The sequence below is a fragment of the Ahaetulla prasina genome, chromosome 7 (assembly GCF_028640845.1).
Source record: "Ahaetulla prasina isolate Xishuangbanna chromosome 7, ASM2864084v1, whole genome shotgun sequence".
NCBI lineage: Eukaryota > Metazoa > Chordata > Lepidosauria > Squamata > Colubridae > Ahaetulla > Ahaetulla prasina.
The window spans coordinates 99,543,148-99,560,150 of NC_080545.1; the positions used below are offsets into that span (position 1 = coordinate 99,543,148).

A 17,003-nucleotide genomic window follows, 5' to 3' on the forward strand; every position below is an offset into this window, starting at 1 on the left:
GATAGATAGATAGATAGATAGATAATGGAAAGAAGGAAAGAAAGAGATAAAGAGGGGATAGATAGATAGATAGATAGATAGATAGATAGATGATAGATAGATAGATAGATATGGATGATAGATAGATAGATAGATAGATAGATAGATAAAAAAGCAAGGCACAGAGGAACCTGTTGCTAAAATTCACCTCTGGGAACAGCTGATTGGGGGTATTCCGGGAGGCCGATCCACCTGCCAATCAGCTTTTTTCTTATTTTCCTCCCCAAAAGCTAAGGTGGGTCTTATACTCCGAAAAATACGGTGAATCACAAAAGAAACCAGGCAAGGGAGACAAAGTTCTGCCCCAGGTCCTGTCCACCATTCCTGAGATAACAGCATCCCTTTACCTTCACGTCAGAGATGATACGCTTCCAACGTCGACACACCAGGCAGAGGTTCTGGAGCAGATCAACCACGGGTACCAGGGCAAAGATCTGCTGAAGGATTTCATCTGGCAGTTTCTCCATGGTTCCCTGAGGTACATCCTCCCCAGATGTGGTTCCTAAAAGCCCAAAGTGGACATCGGGAAGTGGATCCAGCTCAAAATCTTGAACTTCCTGCTTGACCGTTCCATCGCCTGAGCTCTCTTCAGGAAGCCTCACCAACCACGGTTTGTGTCCTTGGACCTCTCGGCCAGCGCTTCCATCGTCGGAGTCGCTAGGTCCCAGGGAGAAACGTGACCGTTTCTTGGGGGCCGCCGACGTGTCCCTTCCATCGTCAAGAAGACTGCAAGAGCCGTCCGAGTCGGACGCCGAGTCACGAGCGAAGTTCTCCAGAGGTTCCTCAACTTTGGGTTGCTGGCTTTCCGCCATCTTACTGGAGCACGGCGAGATGTGGGATCTACCCCTGAAGTAATCTGTGATGGTCCTTTGGTGGCCTGCAAACCCAACAGAGGCAGAAAAGGAAGACAAATTATAGCACCTTCAAAGGACAAGCTGCGCCCGGTGGACAACGGCAGGGATCTGTAGAGGTAGTCCTCGACTTACAACAGTTCCATTTAGTGACCGTTCGAAGTTACAACGGCGCTGAAAAAAGCGACTTTGGACAGATGTGGCATCCCCACAGTCACGTAATCAACTGACCCCCTGACTCATATTTATGGCAAGTGACTCGTATTTATGACGGTCGCAATGTCCCGGGGTCACGTGATCCCCTTTGGTGGCCTTCTGACAAGTCTATGAGGAAGCCAGATTTGCTTCACAACTGTGGTTCCTAACTTAGCCACTGTGGTGATTCGCTTTAACAACAGGGACAAGGAAAGGTCGTAACTTGGGGGCAAAATTCACTTAATACCTGTCTCGCTTAGCAACAGAAATTTGGGGCTCAATTGTGGTTGTTTATTTATTTATTTATTTATTTATTTATTTGATTTCTATACCGCCCTTCTCCCGAAGGACTCAGGGCGGTGTACAGGCAAAAATAAAACAAACAGTACAATATATAATTTAAAATGAAATTAAAAAACTTATTTTAAAATTGGCCTGAAAATTAAAATATACAGTGAGCTAAAGTTGAAAGCTGCCTGTACTTTGTGCCTTCACATCTCCTATCAATTGTGTTGTAAATGTTGTACCTTGATGAACATATCTTTTCTTTTATGTACACTGAGAGCATATGCACCAAGACAAATTCCTTGTATGTCCAATCACACTTGGCCAATAAAATTCTATTCTATTCTATTCTATTTAAGCCTGGTGCCAGCGCAGCAGGGTTGCTTACAAACGCCGCAACCTTGAAACAAGCAAGAGAGGAGATGTGTGTGGTTTTCTTGCACGAAATGTTTTATGACCCGTCCATGGAACGTCTTCAGTGCTAAATGAGAGTGGGGTTTGTGGAAAGGAGGAGGAGGGGGAGAGGGGGAGGAAGGGAAGGGAAGAAAATGAAAAGGAAAGGAGGGACTTTGAGGGAGGGAGGGAGGGAGGGAGGGAGGGAGGGAGGGAGGAAGGAAGGAAGGAAGGAAGGAAGGAAGGAAGGAAGGAAGGAAGGAAGGAAGGAAAAGTGGAGAAAAATGAAGAGGTAATGGGTAAGGCAAGGAGGTCCCATCACCATAGGGGTGGGACAAGAGATGGCTCAGCCAACCCTGCTTCTAATTTCTCCCTTGTCATTTAGGGTCAATCAAAGAAGTTTGCAAATGCCAATTTCTCTGGACACATCAGACAAGCAAGGTATATGAGGGAAAGGAACTGTTTAAAACTGCCGATAAAGATGGAGAAGGGAGGGAGGGAGGGAGGATAAAGAGAGGAAGGTAGGGACAGAAGGAAGGAAGGAAGGAAGGAAGGAAGGAAGGAAGGAAGGAAGGAAGGAAGGAAGGAAGGAAGGAAGGAAGGAAGGAAGGAGGAGGAACGGCTGTCGGGTCCTTGATGCTTTCTGAGCTTGGTTGTTTTCTTGCAGACATTTCAAGACCCAACTAGGATATGTAATCAGTGCTGAAAGGGAGTGGGGTTTGTGGAGAAGAGGAGGAGGAGGGAGGAGGGACGGAGGGAGGGACGGAGAAAGGAAGGAAGGAAGGGGTCCTTGGTGTTCTCTGATCTTAGTGATCTTCATGCACATTTCATGATCCAACTAGGTAACATCATCAGTGGCAGAAGGAGGTGGGGTTTGCTGTCTGTATGCACGTGGCTATATAAACAGAGAGCCAAGCCCTAACAACAGGGGACAAAACGCAGCCCCTAACTGCTGCAACACACCCTCCATCTTGCATTGCAGTGACATAACATCGCTTTTGTGGGTTCTAACCAAAGCATCAGAAACCATTCACTCATCGTTTCAGGAAAGCACCTTCTTGCAACGCAATGCAAACATCACTACTCATCACACCTTTAGAACACTTCCTCCTCCTCCGAGGAGTTGGGCCAAGCGCCTACAGGAATCTTGGCTGCCTGGTCTCTGGCTGAGGGGCTGTGTCAGGGCGGCTGTGCCTTCTGGGCTCTGCCGAAGAACTTCACAATCGCTCGCTGTCAGGCGGAGTTGCTTGAAAGACTTCACTGACCCAACAGGAAAAAACAGAGAAAAACGGCATTGGATGACAGAAGACCTCCTCATGAAAGACAAAAAACAGGGACCCGTTGCAAACCCAGACCCCAACCCTCTGCAAACCGCAATTGATGGTTTAAGTGTGGCCACTGCCAATCGCATTTTAAGCAATCCACCAGGGTTCATCTGACCCTCAGTCAGCATGAAGAATTCAGAGTAGCATAATAGCACAGCATAGTTCAGTAATGTAGTTCAGTACAGAGTCGCGAGATAGGCAGCAAATAAATTTAACAAATGAAAAAAATGGTTTGGCTTCCAAGCAAATTGGTTGTTAAAATATGTGAGATTTGGTGCATTCCCTCATGATTTCATTTACTGTATATTTAGTTACCATAGTTAGGCGATGGATGGATGGATGGATGATAGAAGATGAAGATAGATAGATGGATAGATGGATAGATAGATAGATGGATGGATGGATGGATGGATGGATAGATAGATATGGATAGAATAGAATAGAATTTTATTGGCCAAGTGTGATTGGACACACAAGGAATTTGTCTTGGTGCATATGCTCTGTGTACCTAAAAGAAAAGATACGTTCATCAAGGTACAACATTTACAACACAATTGATGGTCAATATATCAATATAAATCATAAGGATTGCCAGCAACAAGTTATAGTCATACAGTCATAAGTGGAAAGAGATTGGTGATGGGAACTATGAAACGATTAATAGTAGTGCAGATTCAGTAAATAGTCTGACAGTGTTGAGGGAATTATTTGTTTAGCAGAGTGATGGTCTTCGGGGAAAAACTGTCCTTGTGTCTAGTTGTTCTGGTGTGCAGTGCTCTATAGCGTCGTTTTGAGGGTAGGAGTTGAAACAGTTTATGTCCAGGATGCGAGGGATCTGCAAATATTTTCACGGCCCTCTTCTTGATTCGTGCAATATACAGGTCCTCAATGGAAGGCAGGTTGGTAGCAATTATTTTTTCTGCAGTTCTAATTATCCTCTGAAGTCTGTGTTTTTCTTGTTGGGTTGCAGAACCGAACCAGACAGTTATAGAGGTGCAAATGACAGACTCAATAATTCCTCTGTAGAACTGGATCAGCAGCTCCTTGGGCAGTTTGAGCTTACTGAGTTGGCGCAGAAAGAACATTCTTTGTTGTCCTTTTTTAATGATGTTTTTGATGTTTGATGATAGATAGATGATAGATAGAGATAGATAGATAGATAGATAGATAGATAGATAGATAGATAGATAGATATGGATGATAGCTAGATAGATAAGATAGATATGGATGATAGATGATAGATAGATGATAGATAGATAGATAGATAGATAGATAGATAGATAGATAGATAGATAGATAGATAATGGAAAGAAGGAAAGAAAGAGATAAAGAGAGGGGGATAGATAGATAGATAGATAGATAGATAGATAGATAGATAGATAGATAGGGATGATAGATAGATAGATAGATAGATAGATAGATAGATAGATAGATAGATAGATAGATAGATAGATAGATAGATAGATAGATAGATAATGGAAAGAAGGAAAGAAAGAGATAAAGAGAGGGGGATAGATAGATAGATATGGAAGATAGATAGATAGATAGATAGATAGATAGATAGATAGATAGATAGATAGATAGATAGATAGGGATAGGGATATAGAAAGACAACACAGACAGACAGATGAGAGACATGAGAGATTGATAGAGAGAGGGTGTGTGGGTGGGAATAGATGGACAAAGAGAGAGAGAGAGAGCGTTTTGTCCAGTGGTAAAATCCAATTTTTTTTCTACCGGTGCTGTGGGTGTGGTTCGGTGGGCGTGCCAGAAGGATACTGCAAAATCTCCATTCCCACCCCACTCTGGGCCCAGACAGAGGTGGTATTTTCCAGTTCTCTCCGAACCACTCAAAATTTCTGCTACCGGTTCTCCAGAACCTGCTGGATTTTCACCCCTGGTTTTGTCTACGACTAAGTGGCTTTAATCGTAGACCAAACTGGCTAGCTGTGTGTGTGTGTGTGTGTGGACACATGAGTGTGTGGACACATACACTAGAGCGAGATAAGAGAGAGGAAGACGGGGCGGGGGGAAGGAGAAGGAGAAAAGCAGGGATATATATTCTATATTTCCATTTCTCAAAAGAAAATATATATAAACCCATACACACATATAGGGACACAGTGGTTCAGGGGCGGTTCGAATCCCTAGTGCTGCCGTGTAACGGGGTGAGCTCCTGTTATTTGTCCCAGCTTCTGCCAACCTACGAAAGCACGTAAAAATTGCAAGTAGAAAAAATAGGGACCACCTTTGGTGGGAAGGTAACAGCGTTCCGTGCGCCTTTGGCGTTGAGTCATGCCGGCCACATGACCACGGAGACGTCTTCGGACAGCGCTGGCTCTTTGGCTTTGAGACGGAGATGAGCACCGCCCCCCAGAGTCGGGAACGACTAGCACGTTATGTGCGAGGGGAACCTTTACCTTTATACACACATATATATGGGCTCTACTCATTGCCCAGGTTGGCCTTTCATGCAAAGGGACCGTTGTCTTCCTGTTGCATTTAAATCTCACTATCCGAAGCGACTCTGGGGGGGCTCAACAGTAATAAAAGTCAAAAAGGGATTTTAATGTCCCTGATCTTTAAACTTCAAGACATCCCATTAACAAGCCTTTGCCTTTAAGACAGGGGTCTCCAACCTTGGCCACTTTAAGCCTGGAGGACTTCAACTCCCAGAAAGCCCCAGCCAGCAAAGCTGGCTGGGGCATTCTGGGAGTTGAAGTCCTCCAGGCTTAAAGTGGCCAAGGTTGGAGACCCCTGCTTTAAGATGCCTTGAACCGTTGTTTCTCAAGCTTGGCAGCTTTAAAGCTTGTGGATTCCCACGCCCAGAATCCCCCACCTTGCATGCAGGGGACGATAGGACGTGTAATACCCCCAATATCTGGAGGGCGCCAGGTTGACGATGGACGGGTTGCAATGGACTTTTTTCCCACCCCACCTTTCCTCCCAAAGAAATTAAGTTTTTTTTTTCCAAAATCCAGATGGGAAATAATTCTGCCCGGATGGCCATCCTTTCCCAGCTCTAATCCCAAGAATCTAATTAGCAATGAATTACGCTTTAATTTAAATTAAGCGACTTGGACTTACTTGGGACTTCCGCCTAAGTTGCAAAACAGCCACCGCTCCTTGTTTGCAAGCGCACCGCAACTTGCTCCCAGCGAGCTCAACCTAACCCGATGTCGCTTCAGCCGAACGAAACCCCGCCTCTTTTGCCCGCACGACTGATGGAGGTCTCTGCTTGCCCTATCGCGAAGCTCGCTCCTTTATTGCTCCTCCTCCTTCAGGCGGAAGAGTCGCCCGGTGCGGACCAATGAAAAGGCGCGCGCGCGCCGTTGGACGGGCCCTCCCCTCTTCAAACAGACACAGAAAAACTACAAGCGTAGAGTACCCCGCAAGACTCACTTCCGGTTCTCCCGCGGGCTTGCGGGGAAAGGCAGAATTCAGCCCTTCCTTTCAGGTCATTTGGAGGTCTGCCCCAGAGCATTCTGGGAGGACAAACTCCCCTGATATGAACTTTGTCCCTGGTTCGAATCCAGATATGCGTCCTTCCAGTCAGTCCTCGACTTACGACCACCACTGAGCCCCCCCCCCAACATGTCTGTTCCTAAGTGAAACATTTCTTAAATGAGTTTTGCCTCACTTTATGACCTGCATTGCCTTTCAGTTGTTAAGTGAGTCACTGCGGTTGCTAAGTGGGTCACATGGTTGTTAAGTGAATCTGGCTCTCCCCACCGACTTTGCTCCTCAGACATTTGCAAAAGGGGAATCACGGGACCCCCGGGAGTCTGCAACCGTCATAAATATGAGTCCGTTGCCAAATGTCTGAACTTTGATCACGTGACCGTGGAGCTGCTGCGACGGTCATAAGTGTGAAAAAAGCCACGTCGCTTAACAACTGAGGCCAGAAAGGTTGTAAAATGAGGCCAAGCTCACTTAATAACTGTCTCGCTTAGCAAAAGAATTTTTGAGCTCAATTTTGGTCGTAAGCCGAGGACTCCCTAGAGTTAACTCTTTTAAGAAAATACAGTGAGCGTTCCTCATTTCTCTGTAAAAATAGGAAGAAAATATGGAGAGGTGTCTGAAATATAACTCTTAATACTATGAAGAACTAGCTGAATACCCCGTGCTCCTCTACGAAACTACATGACTGGGCTTGATAAATCGACACAGTTTGAAAATTAATGAGTAGTTACCATCGGCCTCTCCTCTCCCCTTCTCTCCCTCGGTTGTGACCAAGGACCAAGTAGTGATTATTAAACACGATTCAGTCCTCCACAAACTTATTTTATTAAAACAGCTGAGAATTCATTCATTCTCAGCTTCCCCCAAAACCAAATCCTTAATAACTAGTTCATCGGCCTTATCACCAACCTTTGATGTCTTTGGCAACCTGCCAAAGGCTTTTCTTGGCAAACCCCCCACAAAGTTCAAGAGACGCTGACAAGAAGCATGGAAATCAACATTGCTTTCCTACAAAGAACCCAAGGCTCATTGCTGGTCTTTTAAGCCTTATGGGAGGGGCCAGTCACCTTCGGGCTTTACTCCTGAGTTGTCCTTTTTTCTTCAGCTGCTCTTGCCTTCTGGCAGCTCTTTGCATGCGTCCTCTGCCTCTCAGCTATCTGCCTTTGGAGTCTCCGGAGTCTGCACATTGCTCCCAGATGGCCCTGGCCCCACCCCTGCCTCCGATGCAGAGCCCTCATCTGGGCCTTCCCCTGACTCCAGGACTGGCCATGGTCCTCCCCAGCCTCCTCACTGTCCGACTTCCTGTCAGGAGGGAGGACTGCTGGCGGACCACAACACCCTCAAACTAGCCCTACAGATCCTCTCCTCTCCCCTTCTCTCCCTCAGCCTTGCCCCACAGAAGCCTCCCCTATCCTATCTCCTTCTCTCCACAGTTATTTTCAGGTTTGGAGGGGGAGTAGAACGTCTAACTAATTAGCATCAGAGCTTGTTAACAACAATATAAGAAATACTAATGCTCTGATAGTGATTTTGAAAAATCCTTTCTTTGCGAGCACCTAGCAGCCAAGAGGAACATACGTGGCATATTTCAAGTTTGTAGGCTTTACGGTTCTGGAGATTTCTTGGTCGCTGCATGAGTGGTTTTTGGTTTTAAATATAGAGATAAATTTGTTGTTGTTGTTAGTTGCGAAGTCGTGTCCGACCCATCGCGACCCCATGGACAACATTCCTCCAAGCCTTCCTGTCCTCTACCATCCTCTGGAGTCCATTTAAACTCATGCCTACTGCTTCAGTGACTCCATCCAGCCACCTCGTTCTCTGTCGTCCCCTTCTTCTTTTGCCCTCCATCGTTCCCAGCATTAGGCTCTTCTCCAGTGAGTCCTTCTTTCTCATTAGGTGGCCAAAGTATTTGAGTTTCCTCTTCAGGATCTGTCCTTCTAAAGAGCAGTCAGTCAGGGTTGATCTCCTCTAGGACTGACCGGTTGGATTGCCTTGCAGTCCAAGGGACTCGCAGGAGTCTTCTCCAGCACCAGAGTTCAAAGGCCTCCATTCTTTGGCGCTCAGCCTTCCTTATGGTCCAACTTTCACAGCCATACATTGCAACTGGGAAAACCAGAGCCTTGGCTATACGCACTTTTATTGGCAGGGTGATGTCTCTGCTATTTAGTACGCTGTCTAACTTTGTCGTAGCTTTCCTCCCCAGGAGCAAGCGTCTTTTAATTTCTTGGCTGCAGTCCCCATCTGCGGTGATCTTGGAGCCCAGGAAAATAAAATCTGTCACTAGCTCCATTTCTTCACCATCTATCTGCCAGGAATTGAGAGGGCCGGATACCATGATTTTAGTTTTCTTAATGTTGAGTTTCAAGCCAACTTTTGCACTCTCCTCCTTCACCCGCATCAATAGAATAGAATAGAATAGAATTTTTATTGGCCAAGTGTGATTGGACACACAAGGAATTTGTCTTGGTGCATCTGCTCTCAGTGTACATAAAAGAAAAGATACGTTCATCAAGAGACTCTTTAGTTCCTCTTCGCTTTCTGCCATTAGAGTGGTATCATCTGCATATCTGAGGTTGTTGATATTTCTTCCGGCAATCTTAATTCCAATTTTTGATTCATCTAGCCCCGCCTTTCTCATGATGTGTTCTGCATATAAGTTAAATAGGCAGGGTGATAGTATACAGCCTTGCCGGACTCCTTTCCCAATTTTGAACCAATCAGTGGTTCCGTGTCCAGTTCTCACTGTGGCTTCTTGACCCGCATACAGGTTTCTCAAGAGACAAATAAGATGGTCTGGTACTCCCATCTCTTTAAGAACTTGCCACAATTTGTTGTGATCCACACAATCAAAGGCTTTAGCATAGTCAATGAAGCAGAAGTAGATGTTTTTCTGGAACTCCCTAGCTTTCTCCATGATCCAGCGTATGTTGGCAATTTGATCTCTAGTTCCTCTGCCTCTACGAAATCCTGCCTGTACTTCTGGTAGTTCTCGATCCATATACTGCTGGAGCCTAGCTTGTAGGATTTTAAGCATAACCTTACTAGCATGTGAAATGAGTGCAATGGTGCGATAGTTTGAACTTTCTTTGGCATTGCCTTTCTTTGGAATTGGAATGTAAACTGACCTTTTCCAATCCTGTGGCCATTGCTGAGTTTTCCAAATTTGCTGGCAAATTGGGTGTAGCACTTTTACTGCGTCGTCTTTTAAGATTTTGAATAGCTCAGCTGGAATACTGTCTCCTCCACTAGCTTTGTTGTTGCTCAGATTTCCTAAGGCCCATTTGACTTATTTGACATAGAGATAAATAGCGTTCTTATTACTATTCTTTTAATGGAGAGAGGGAACCGAGAAAGCCAAAAGAAATATCTTCATGAGGTCCCTTCAGCAGGGATGCAACCAAGAGTATCCTCCTTGTAAGCTTAGAGTTTGGCAGCCCCAAGTTGATATTGGCTGAGATCAGATCTGGATGGCTGGGTGGGAGGAGAGGGTGTAAAACCCCAGGGCTCTAAAGCAGGGGCCTCCAACCTTGGCAACTTTAAGCCTGGCGGACTTCAACTCCCAGAATTCTGGGAATTGAAGTCCGCCAGGCGTAAAGTTGCCAAGGTTGGAGACCTCTGCTCTAAAGTCAACTGAGAAGTTAAAAGGAAAACTGTCCAGGAAGGACACGGGGTCATTTGTGCAGCTGAGGACTTCCGGGAGGCCTCCGTGAAATCAGCAGGAATCAAGTTGGACTTTGAAATGTATTTTAAAAATCTTCTCGACCTGCAACTCTACAAAGGGATGGAGCAGTTCCAAAATAATTTCATGTGTGTGTGTATATATATCACACAATCTTCCCGTTTATATCTCTCTCCTGCCATCTAGTGGCCAATGGATTCTGAATTTTGTCCATGCACTGTGTGTTTATATTTGTCCCAGCCATCCACTCTATGATCTATCCACTCTATGATCTATCATCTATCTCTATCTATCATCCATCTATCCATCCACTATTACATGTCTATCATCTATCCTCTACCTATCATCTATTCATCTCTATCCATCCATCCATCCACTTTATTACCTATGTCTATCTTCTATCTCTTCCTATTATTTATCCATCCATCCATCCATTACTGTTTGTCTATATCTATCTATCTATCTATCTATCTATCTATCTATCTATCTATCTATCTATCTATCTATCTATTATCTCTATCATCCATCCATCCATATTTCATGAAGAAGGAAACCGTCATACCATTGTGACTCACATCAATTATTGGTTTATTTATTGATATTTTTTTGGGATGGGTCAGATTCATTAATAACTTTATAAGCAAGTACATTTCTCACCATTTAACCAGAACAATTTTTACTAAAACATACTGCAAATATCACTTTGTTCCTGAAGAACCAATGAGAAAGTGCTAAAGAGTTATTGGAAAGAGATAGAGGGTTTCCGTCCCTTTCTAAGGCACATCGTTGGGAAGAATCACCTTTTTTTACCTGTTTTTCATAGCAAAAATACTTTAAAAAAACTCTCTTTATAAATAGTGCAAGGCTGCTGGAATGGCTTAAATCTATAAAGAAAACTTTACAAGATATAAAAAAAGCACACTGTCTGATTTTGAGGAGCATTCTATTCTATTCCTATTCCTTATTCTATTCTATTTATTCTATTCTATTCTTATTCTAATTCTATTCTATTCCTATTCTATTCTATTCTATTCCTATTCCTTATTCTATTCTATTTATTCTATTGTATTCTTATTCTTATTCTAATTCTATTTTATTCCTTTCCTTATTCTATTCTAATTCTATTCTATTCTATTCTATTCCTATTCCTATTCCTTATTCTATTCTTTCTATTTTATTCTTATTCTAATTCTATTCTATTCCTATTCCTTATTCTATTCTTATTCTAATTTTATTAATTTCTATTCCTATTCCTTAGTCTATTCTATTCTATTCTTATTCTAATTTTAATTCCAATTTCAATTCTAATTCTATTCTATTCATCTTCTATTCTTTTCTTTTCTTTTCTATTCTATTCTATTCTTATTCTTATTTTATTCTATTCATTTCTATTCTATTCCTATTCCTTATTCTATTCTATTCTTATTCTAATTTTAATTCCAATTCCAATTCCAATTCCAATTCCTATTCTATTCTATTCTATTCTATTCTATTCTATTCTATTCTATTCTATTCTATTCCTATTGCTTATTCTATTCCATTCCATTAAGAGAAGCAACCTGGAATTAAGGAGAAACTTCCTAAGAGTGAGAACAATTAATCAGTGGAACGACTTGCCTCCAGAAGTTGTGAGAGCTCCATCCCTGGAGGTTTTTAAGAAGGTCCCTTGCAGCTCTGTTCTGATGAATTCTGACTCTCCAGGCACCACACCAAAAGCATCACCCCTCCTCACACACATCAATAGGATACCTTCCTTTCTACATTCTTCGCTTTTTTTTTGGCTTGAAAAACCCCCATGCAATTTTGGTCGGTTGGTTGAAGTAGTCAAAAGTCTTCAAGGAGGATGTGAACCACAGCTGGAACCTCAATCCTGGAAGATCCTGAGAGCTGTGCAACGGGGCCAAGTTGGCACGAAGCGCAAGAAGGACAAAGAAATCCCTCGGGGTTTTCGGCGCCGTCCATCTGTCAGAAAGAAGTTGAGGGGGGGGGGGGAAAGTGAGGTTCACAATACGGATGACCTCCCCCACCACCACCAGCATTCGTGGGACGTAGCTCTAAATAGCATCGCCCTGATCCTGGAGTTTTTTTTTGTTGTTGTTGTTGTTTACATTTATATCCCATCCTTCTCCGAAGACTCAGGGCGGCTTACAGTGTGTAAGGCAATAGTCTCATTCTATTTGTATATTTACAAAGTCAACTTATTGCCCCCCCAACAATCTGGGTCCTCATTTTACCTACCTTATAAAGGATGGAAGGCTGAGCCAACCTTGGGCCTGCTGGGATTCGAACCTGCAGTAATTGCAGGCTGCTGTGTTCTAATAACAGGCTTCTTACCAGCCTGAGCTATCCACGGCCCCTGTTACTATAGAAGAGAATATTTGTAGCTTAGGGTTGAACTTGCAGACGTTTCATGACCTAGGTAGGGAACATCATCAGTGCTAGGAGGGGAGATGGAGGAGGAAGAGAAGGGGAGGGGAGGAGGAGGAGGACTGTGGGCTCCTTGGTGCTCTCTGAGCTTGGTGGTTTTCTTGCAGACGTTTCACGACCCAACTAGGTAACATCCTCAATGCTAGGAGGAGTAAGGCTTGCAGAGGAGGAGGAGGAGGAGGAGGAGGAGGAGGAGGAGGAGGAGGACGGCTGTGGAGTCCTTAGTTGTTTTCTTGCAGACGTTTCATGACCCTCTACATAACATCCTCAATGCTAGGAGGAGTAAAGCTTGCAGAGAGGAGGAGGAGGAGGAGGAGGAGAAGGAGAACTGTGGAGTCCTTAGTTGTTTTCCTGCAGACGTTTCATGACCCAACTAGGTAACATCCTCAATGCTAGAAGGGAGTAAGGCTTGCAGAAAGGAGGAGGAGGAGGAGGAGGAGGAGGAGGAGGAGGAGGAGGAGGAGGAGGAGGAGGAGGAGAGGAGGAGGAGGAGGAGGAGGAGGAGGAGGAGGAGGAGGAGAACTGTGGAGTCCTTGGTTGTTTTCCTGTAGACGTTTCATGACCCTCTACATAGCATCCTCAATGCTAGGAGGAGTAAAGTTTGCAGAAAGGAGGAGGAGGAGGAGGAGGAGGAGGAGGAGGAGGAGGAGGAGGAGGACTGTGGAGTCCTTAGTTGTTTTACTCCAGACGTTTCATGACCCTCTACATAGCATCCTCAATGCTAGGAGGAGTAAAGTTTGCAGAAAGGAGGAGGAGGAGGAGGAGGAGGACTGTGGAGTCCTTAGTTGTTTTACTCAGGCGTTTCATGACCCAACTAGGTAACATCCTCAGTGCTAGAAGGAGTAAGGCTTGCAGAAAGGAGGAAGAGGAGGAGGAGGAGGAGGAGGAGGAGGAGGAGGAGGAGGAGGAGGAGGAGGAGGAGGAGGAGGAGGAGGAGGAGGAGGAGGAGGACGGCTGTGAGTCCTTAGTTGTTTTACTCCAGACGTTTCATGACCCTCTACATAGCATCCTCAATGCTAGGAGGAGTAAAGTTTGCAGAAAGGAGGAGGAGGAGGAGGAGGAGGACTGTGGAGTCCTTAGTTGTTTTACTCCAGACGTTTCATGACCCAACTAGGTAACATCCTCAGTGCTAGAAGGGAGTAAGGCTTGCAGAAAGGAGGAAGAGGAGGAGGAGGAGGAGGAGGAGGAGGAGGAGGAGGAGGAGGAGGAGGAGGAGGAGGAGGAGGAGGAGGAGGAGGAGGAGGAGAACTGTGGAGTCCTTGGTTGTTTTCCTGTAGACGTTTCATGACCCAACTAGGTAACATCATCAGTGCTAGAAGGCAGAGGGTTTGGAGGAGAAGAACTGTGAGGTCCTTGGTGCTGTCTTGCAGACACTTTATTATCCAACAGGTAACAACCGCAGTGCTAGAAGCCTCCTAGCACACACTTTTTAGCACTGATAATGTTACCTAGTTGGGTAATAAAACGTCTGGAAGAAAACAACCGGGCTCAAAGAGCACCAAGGAGCCCACGTTACTCCAAATGGGGAGCGATCTCCAAATCATCGCTGCGAGGAACCACGGCAAAAGTGGGAAATATTTCCATCTCCTGCTTGTAAGAGAAGTTGACCAGAAACATAGGTCTCCAGGCCTTTCATCATCTTAAATGGAGGTAGTGACAGATTTTATTTTCCTGGGCTCCAAGATCACCGCAGATGGGGACTGCAGCCAAGAAATTAAAAGAGGCTTGCTCCTGGGGAGGAAAGCTACGACAAAGTTAGACAGCGTACTAAAAAGCAGAGACATCACCCTGCCAACAAAAGTGCGTATAGCCAAGGCTCTGGTGTTCCCAGTTGCAATGGATGGCTGTGAAAGTTGGACCATAAGGAAGGCTGAGCGCCAAAGAATGGAGGCCTTTGAACTCTGGAGCTGGAGAAGATTCCTGCGAGTCCCTTGGACTGCAAGGCGATCCAACCGGTCAGTCCTAGAGGAGATCAACCCTGACTGCTCTTTAGAAGGCCAGATCCTGAAGAGGAAACTGAAATACTTTGGCCACCTAATGAGAAAGAAGGACTCACTGGAGAAGAGCCGAATGCTGGGAAAGATTGAGGGCAAAAGAAGAAGGGGGCTGCAGAGAATGAGGTGGCTGGAGCAGTCGGTGCTGGAGAAGACTCCTGCGAGTCCCTTGGACTGCAAGGCGATCCAACCGGTCAGTCCTAGAGGAGATCAACCCTGACTGCTCTTTAGAAGGCCAGATCCTGAAGAGGAAACTCAAATCCTTTGGCCACCTAATGAGAAGGAAGGACTCCCTGGAGAAGAGCCGAATCCTGGGAACGATGGAGGGCAAAAGAAGAAGGGGACGACAGAGAACGAGGTGGCTGGATGGAGTCATTGAAGAAGTAGGCCTGAGCTTCAATGGACTCCAGAGGATGGTAGAGGACAGGAAGGCCTGGAGGAATGTTGTCCATGGGGTCGCGATGGGTTGGACACGACTTCGCAACTAACAACAACAACAACAACAACAACTTGCTCTTCTCTGTCCTTTTTTGCAAAGTCTCAACATTTATTTATCTTTTTTTTTTTTATTTTTTTTTTGTAATGCGGTGACCAAAACTGGATGCAGCATTCCAGCTGTGGCCTTACTAGATTATCTTCCTGAGCGGGTTGCTTACTAAAAGAAGATACGTACGTAAGGAAAATTGATCCTTTTGGGGATTAGCACGGAATCCGCTGGGATAGCACTGCGGCAGCTGTCTTCTGAACAGACCAGGGGTGTCGTACTGGACAGTTCGGTGGCTAATTCAAACCGGACACAGTACTCCTTGGGCAAAAAGAAACAAACACCAGAAGCATTGGAATACAGGTACCGTGTTTCCCCAAAACTAAGAGCTCTCCGGGCCCAATCGGAATTTTCAGCACATGAGATAAAATAAGCCCCCCATCTTCCCTCCCGCTGGTAAAATAAGCCCTCCCACAAACTACTTGCACATATGCACAGCCGGTCCCGCCATTTCCTCTGGTCGCTTGCCGCGCAAACAACACGAGATGAGGAGTTGAGGCCGAAGCGGGGGGGGGGGGACGGAAAAGGTGGGGGGGACATGGCCCACGCACCCCACTCGCCCTTACCGTACCTACCGGTAACGCTGATGGCCGCCACAAAAAGAGCGGCAGGCCAGCGACGTGCCTCGCACCCCACTCCTACGCCTCGCTTAGCCACCCGCCTCCTTTAGGGGTGCAATTTGAGGGTGGCAGGTGGGGGCGGGCGAGAAGCGGGACGCACGCCTTACCTTTCCAGCTCCGTCGCGTTCCTCGCCGTTGTGTCCAGGGAAACACGCTGTAAAAGAAAATGTCTTGCCAGTTCGAGAAGTTTGATTGAACTCGCAAGTGGTGTTTTTTTTTTTTACGTGTTTTCCTGGACACAACGGCAAGGGACGCGACGGAGCTGGAAAGGTAAGACGCTGTTGTGGCTCCAGCCCCCCACCCCCGGGCCTGGCCCCCTGCCAGAAAGTGACTCAGAGAGTGAGGGGGAAGGGCTGTCAGGGCTCCCCTCTGCAGGGCTGGCCTCTCTGGCTCAGCTCCAGGAGCCAGAGGCAGGCCAGGTGGAGGAGGTGACGAGGCCTCTGTCTCCTGTATCTCCCCCCGCCCAGGCAACGCTTCCAGACCCAGCTGTGAAAAATCAGATCCTGGTTAGATCCCAGGTTTCGTAGACAAGCGAGGCAGGAACAACAGAAGGAGGGGTGGGGCAGGCCTAGAGAGTGCTGAGTCATGGAGCCACACCCCACAGGGTATAAAAGCAGGAGGGGTTGCTCTACTACTTTGTGATGGACAAAACAAATTGATTGGAGAAAACTTGACTGAGCATTTGGCATGGATTGCTGTTTGTTCCTGACTTCCTAGTTGCTCTGTTAACGAGCTTCTGTGACGCCGGCATCAGGGAAGATAAAGAAAACCTTGGCAGATGATCGCTGGTTTGCTGCCAGAGCCGATAGCTGCTGTGGACTAAATTGCTGGCTAACTGAGTCAGTTCACGTGCCTCCCGGACTGAGGTGGGGACAGAACAGACGCGCATCTCACTTCTTGCCCGCCCCACCTGCCAACCCCAAATTGCATCCCTAAAGGGGCGGGTGGCTAAGCGAGGGGCGGGAGCCCTGCCATGCACGGAGGGCAGGGGAGAGAGAAGAGATGGCAAGGGGAGCCATGTCTCGCTCCACACATTTCGCTTCTCCCCCACACCACCTGCCAGAAATGAGTCTTTGTGAAACTTGTTGTGCTGCCACCGCCGCCGCCTCATGTAGCAGGACTCTGCAAGGCTTGTGCTGTTGCTCGCAGGAACGGAAGCACTGCTGTTGTGTCTTGCCCGCTCTCACAG

At 46.2% G+C, this 17,003-nt stretch overlaps 2 protein-coding genes across 5 annotated transcripts in view; both read right to left on the reverse strand.

Moving 5' to 3' along the window:
* Nucleotides 1-392: 392 nt before the first annotated feature.
* Nucleotides 393-10,109, reverse strand: LOC131201863 (uncharacterized). 3 transcript variants are annotated; one of them, XM_058190179.1, is made up of 3 exons: nucleotides 6,176-10,109; nucleotides 2,857-3,018; nucleotides 393-916 (listed from the first exon to the last, which is right to left on the reverse strand). In XM_058190179.1, the coding sequence occupies exon 1, from the start codon at nucleotides 9,582-9,584 to the stop codon at nucleotides 8,499-8,501; it is 1,086 nt and encodes a 361-aa protein (XP_058046162.1). In that variant the 5' UTR covers nucleotides 9,585-10,109; the 3' UTR covers nucleotides 393-916; nucleotides 2,857-3,018; nucleotides 6,176-8,498. The 3 variants fall into 3 exon arrangements, with proteins under 3 accessions (XP_058046162.1, XP_058046161.1, XP_058046163.1); XM_058190178.1 differs by having other exon boundaries at nucleotides 2,857-3,023; XM_058190180.1 differs by lacking the exon at nucleotides 2,857-3,018.
* Nucleotides 10,110-10,144: 35 nt separating this feature from the next.
* The window catches only part of LOC131201862 (F-box DNA helicase 1-like), a 38,347-nt gene continuing 31,488 nt past the window's right edge, over nucleotides 10,145-17,003 (reverse strand). Inside the window, exons 20-21 of one of the 2 annotated variants that reach the window (XM_058190176.1) lie at nucleotides 15,324-15,455; nucleotides 10,145-12,191 (exon numbers count right to left, since the gene is read on the reverse strand). In XM_058190176.1, coding sequence (XP_058046159.1) covers nucleotides 12,054-12,191; nucleotides 15,324-15,455 — 270 coding nt within the window. In that variant the 3' untranslated portion in view covers nucleotides 10,145-12,053. The remainder of the gene's footprint in view (nucleotides 12,192-15,323; nucleotides 15,456-17,003) is intronic. The other variant, XM_058190175.1, reaches the window with a different exon arrangement.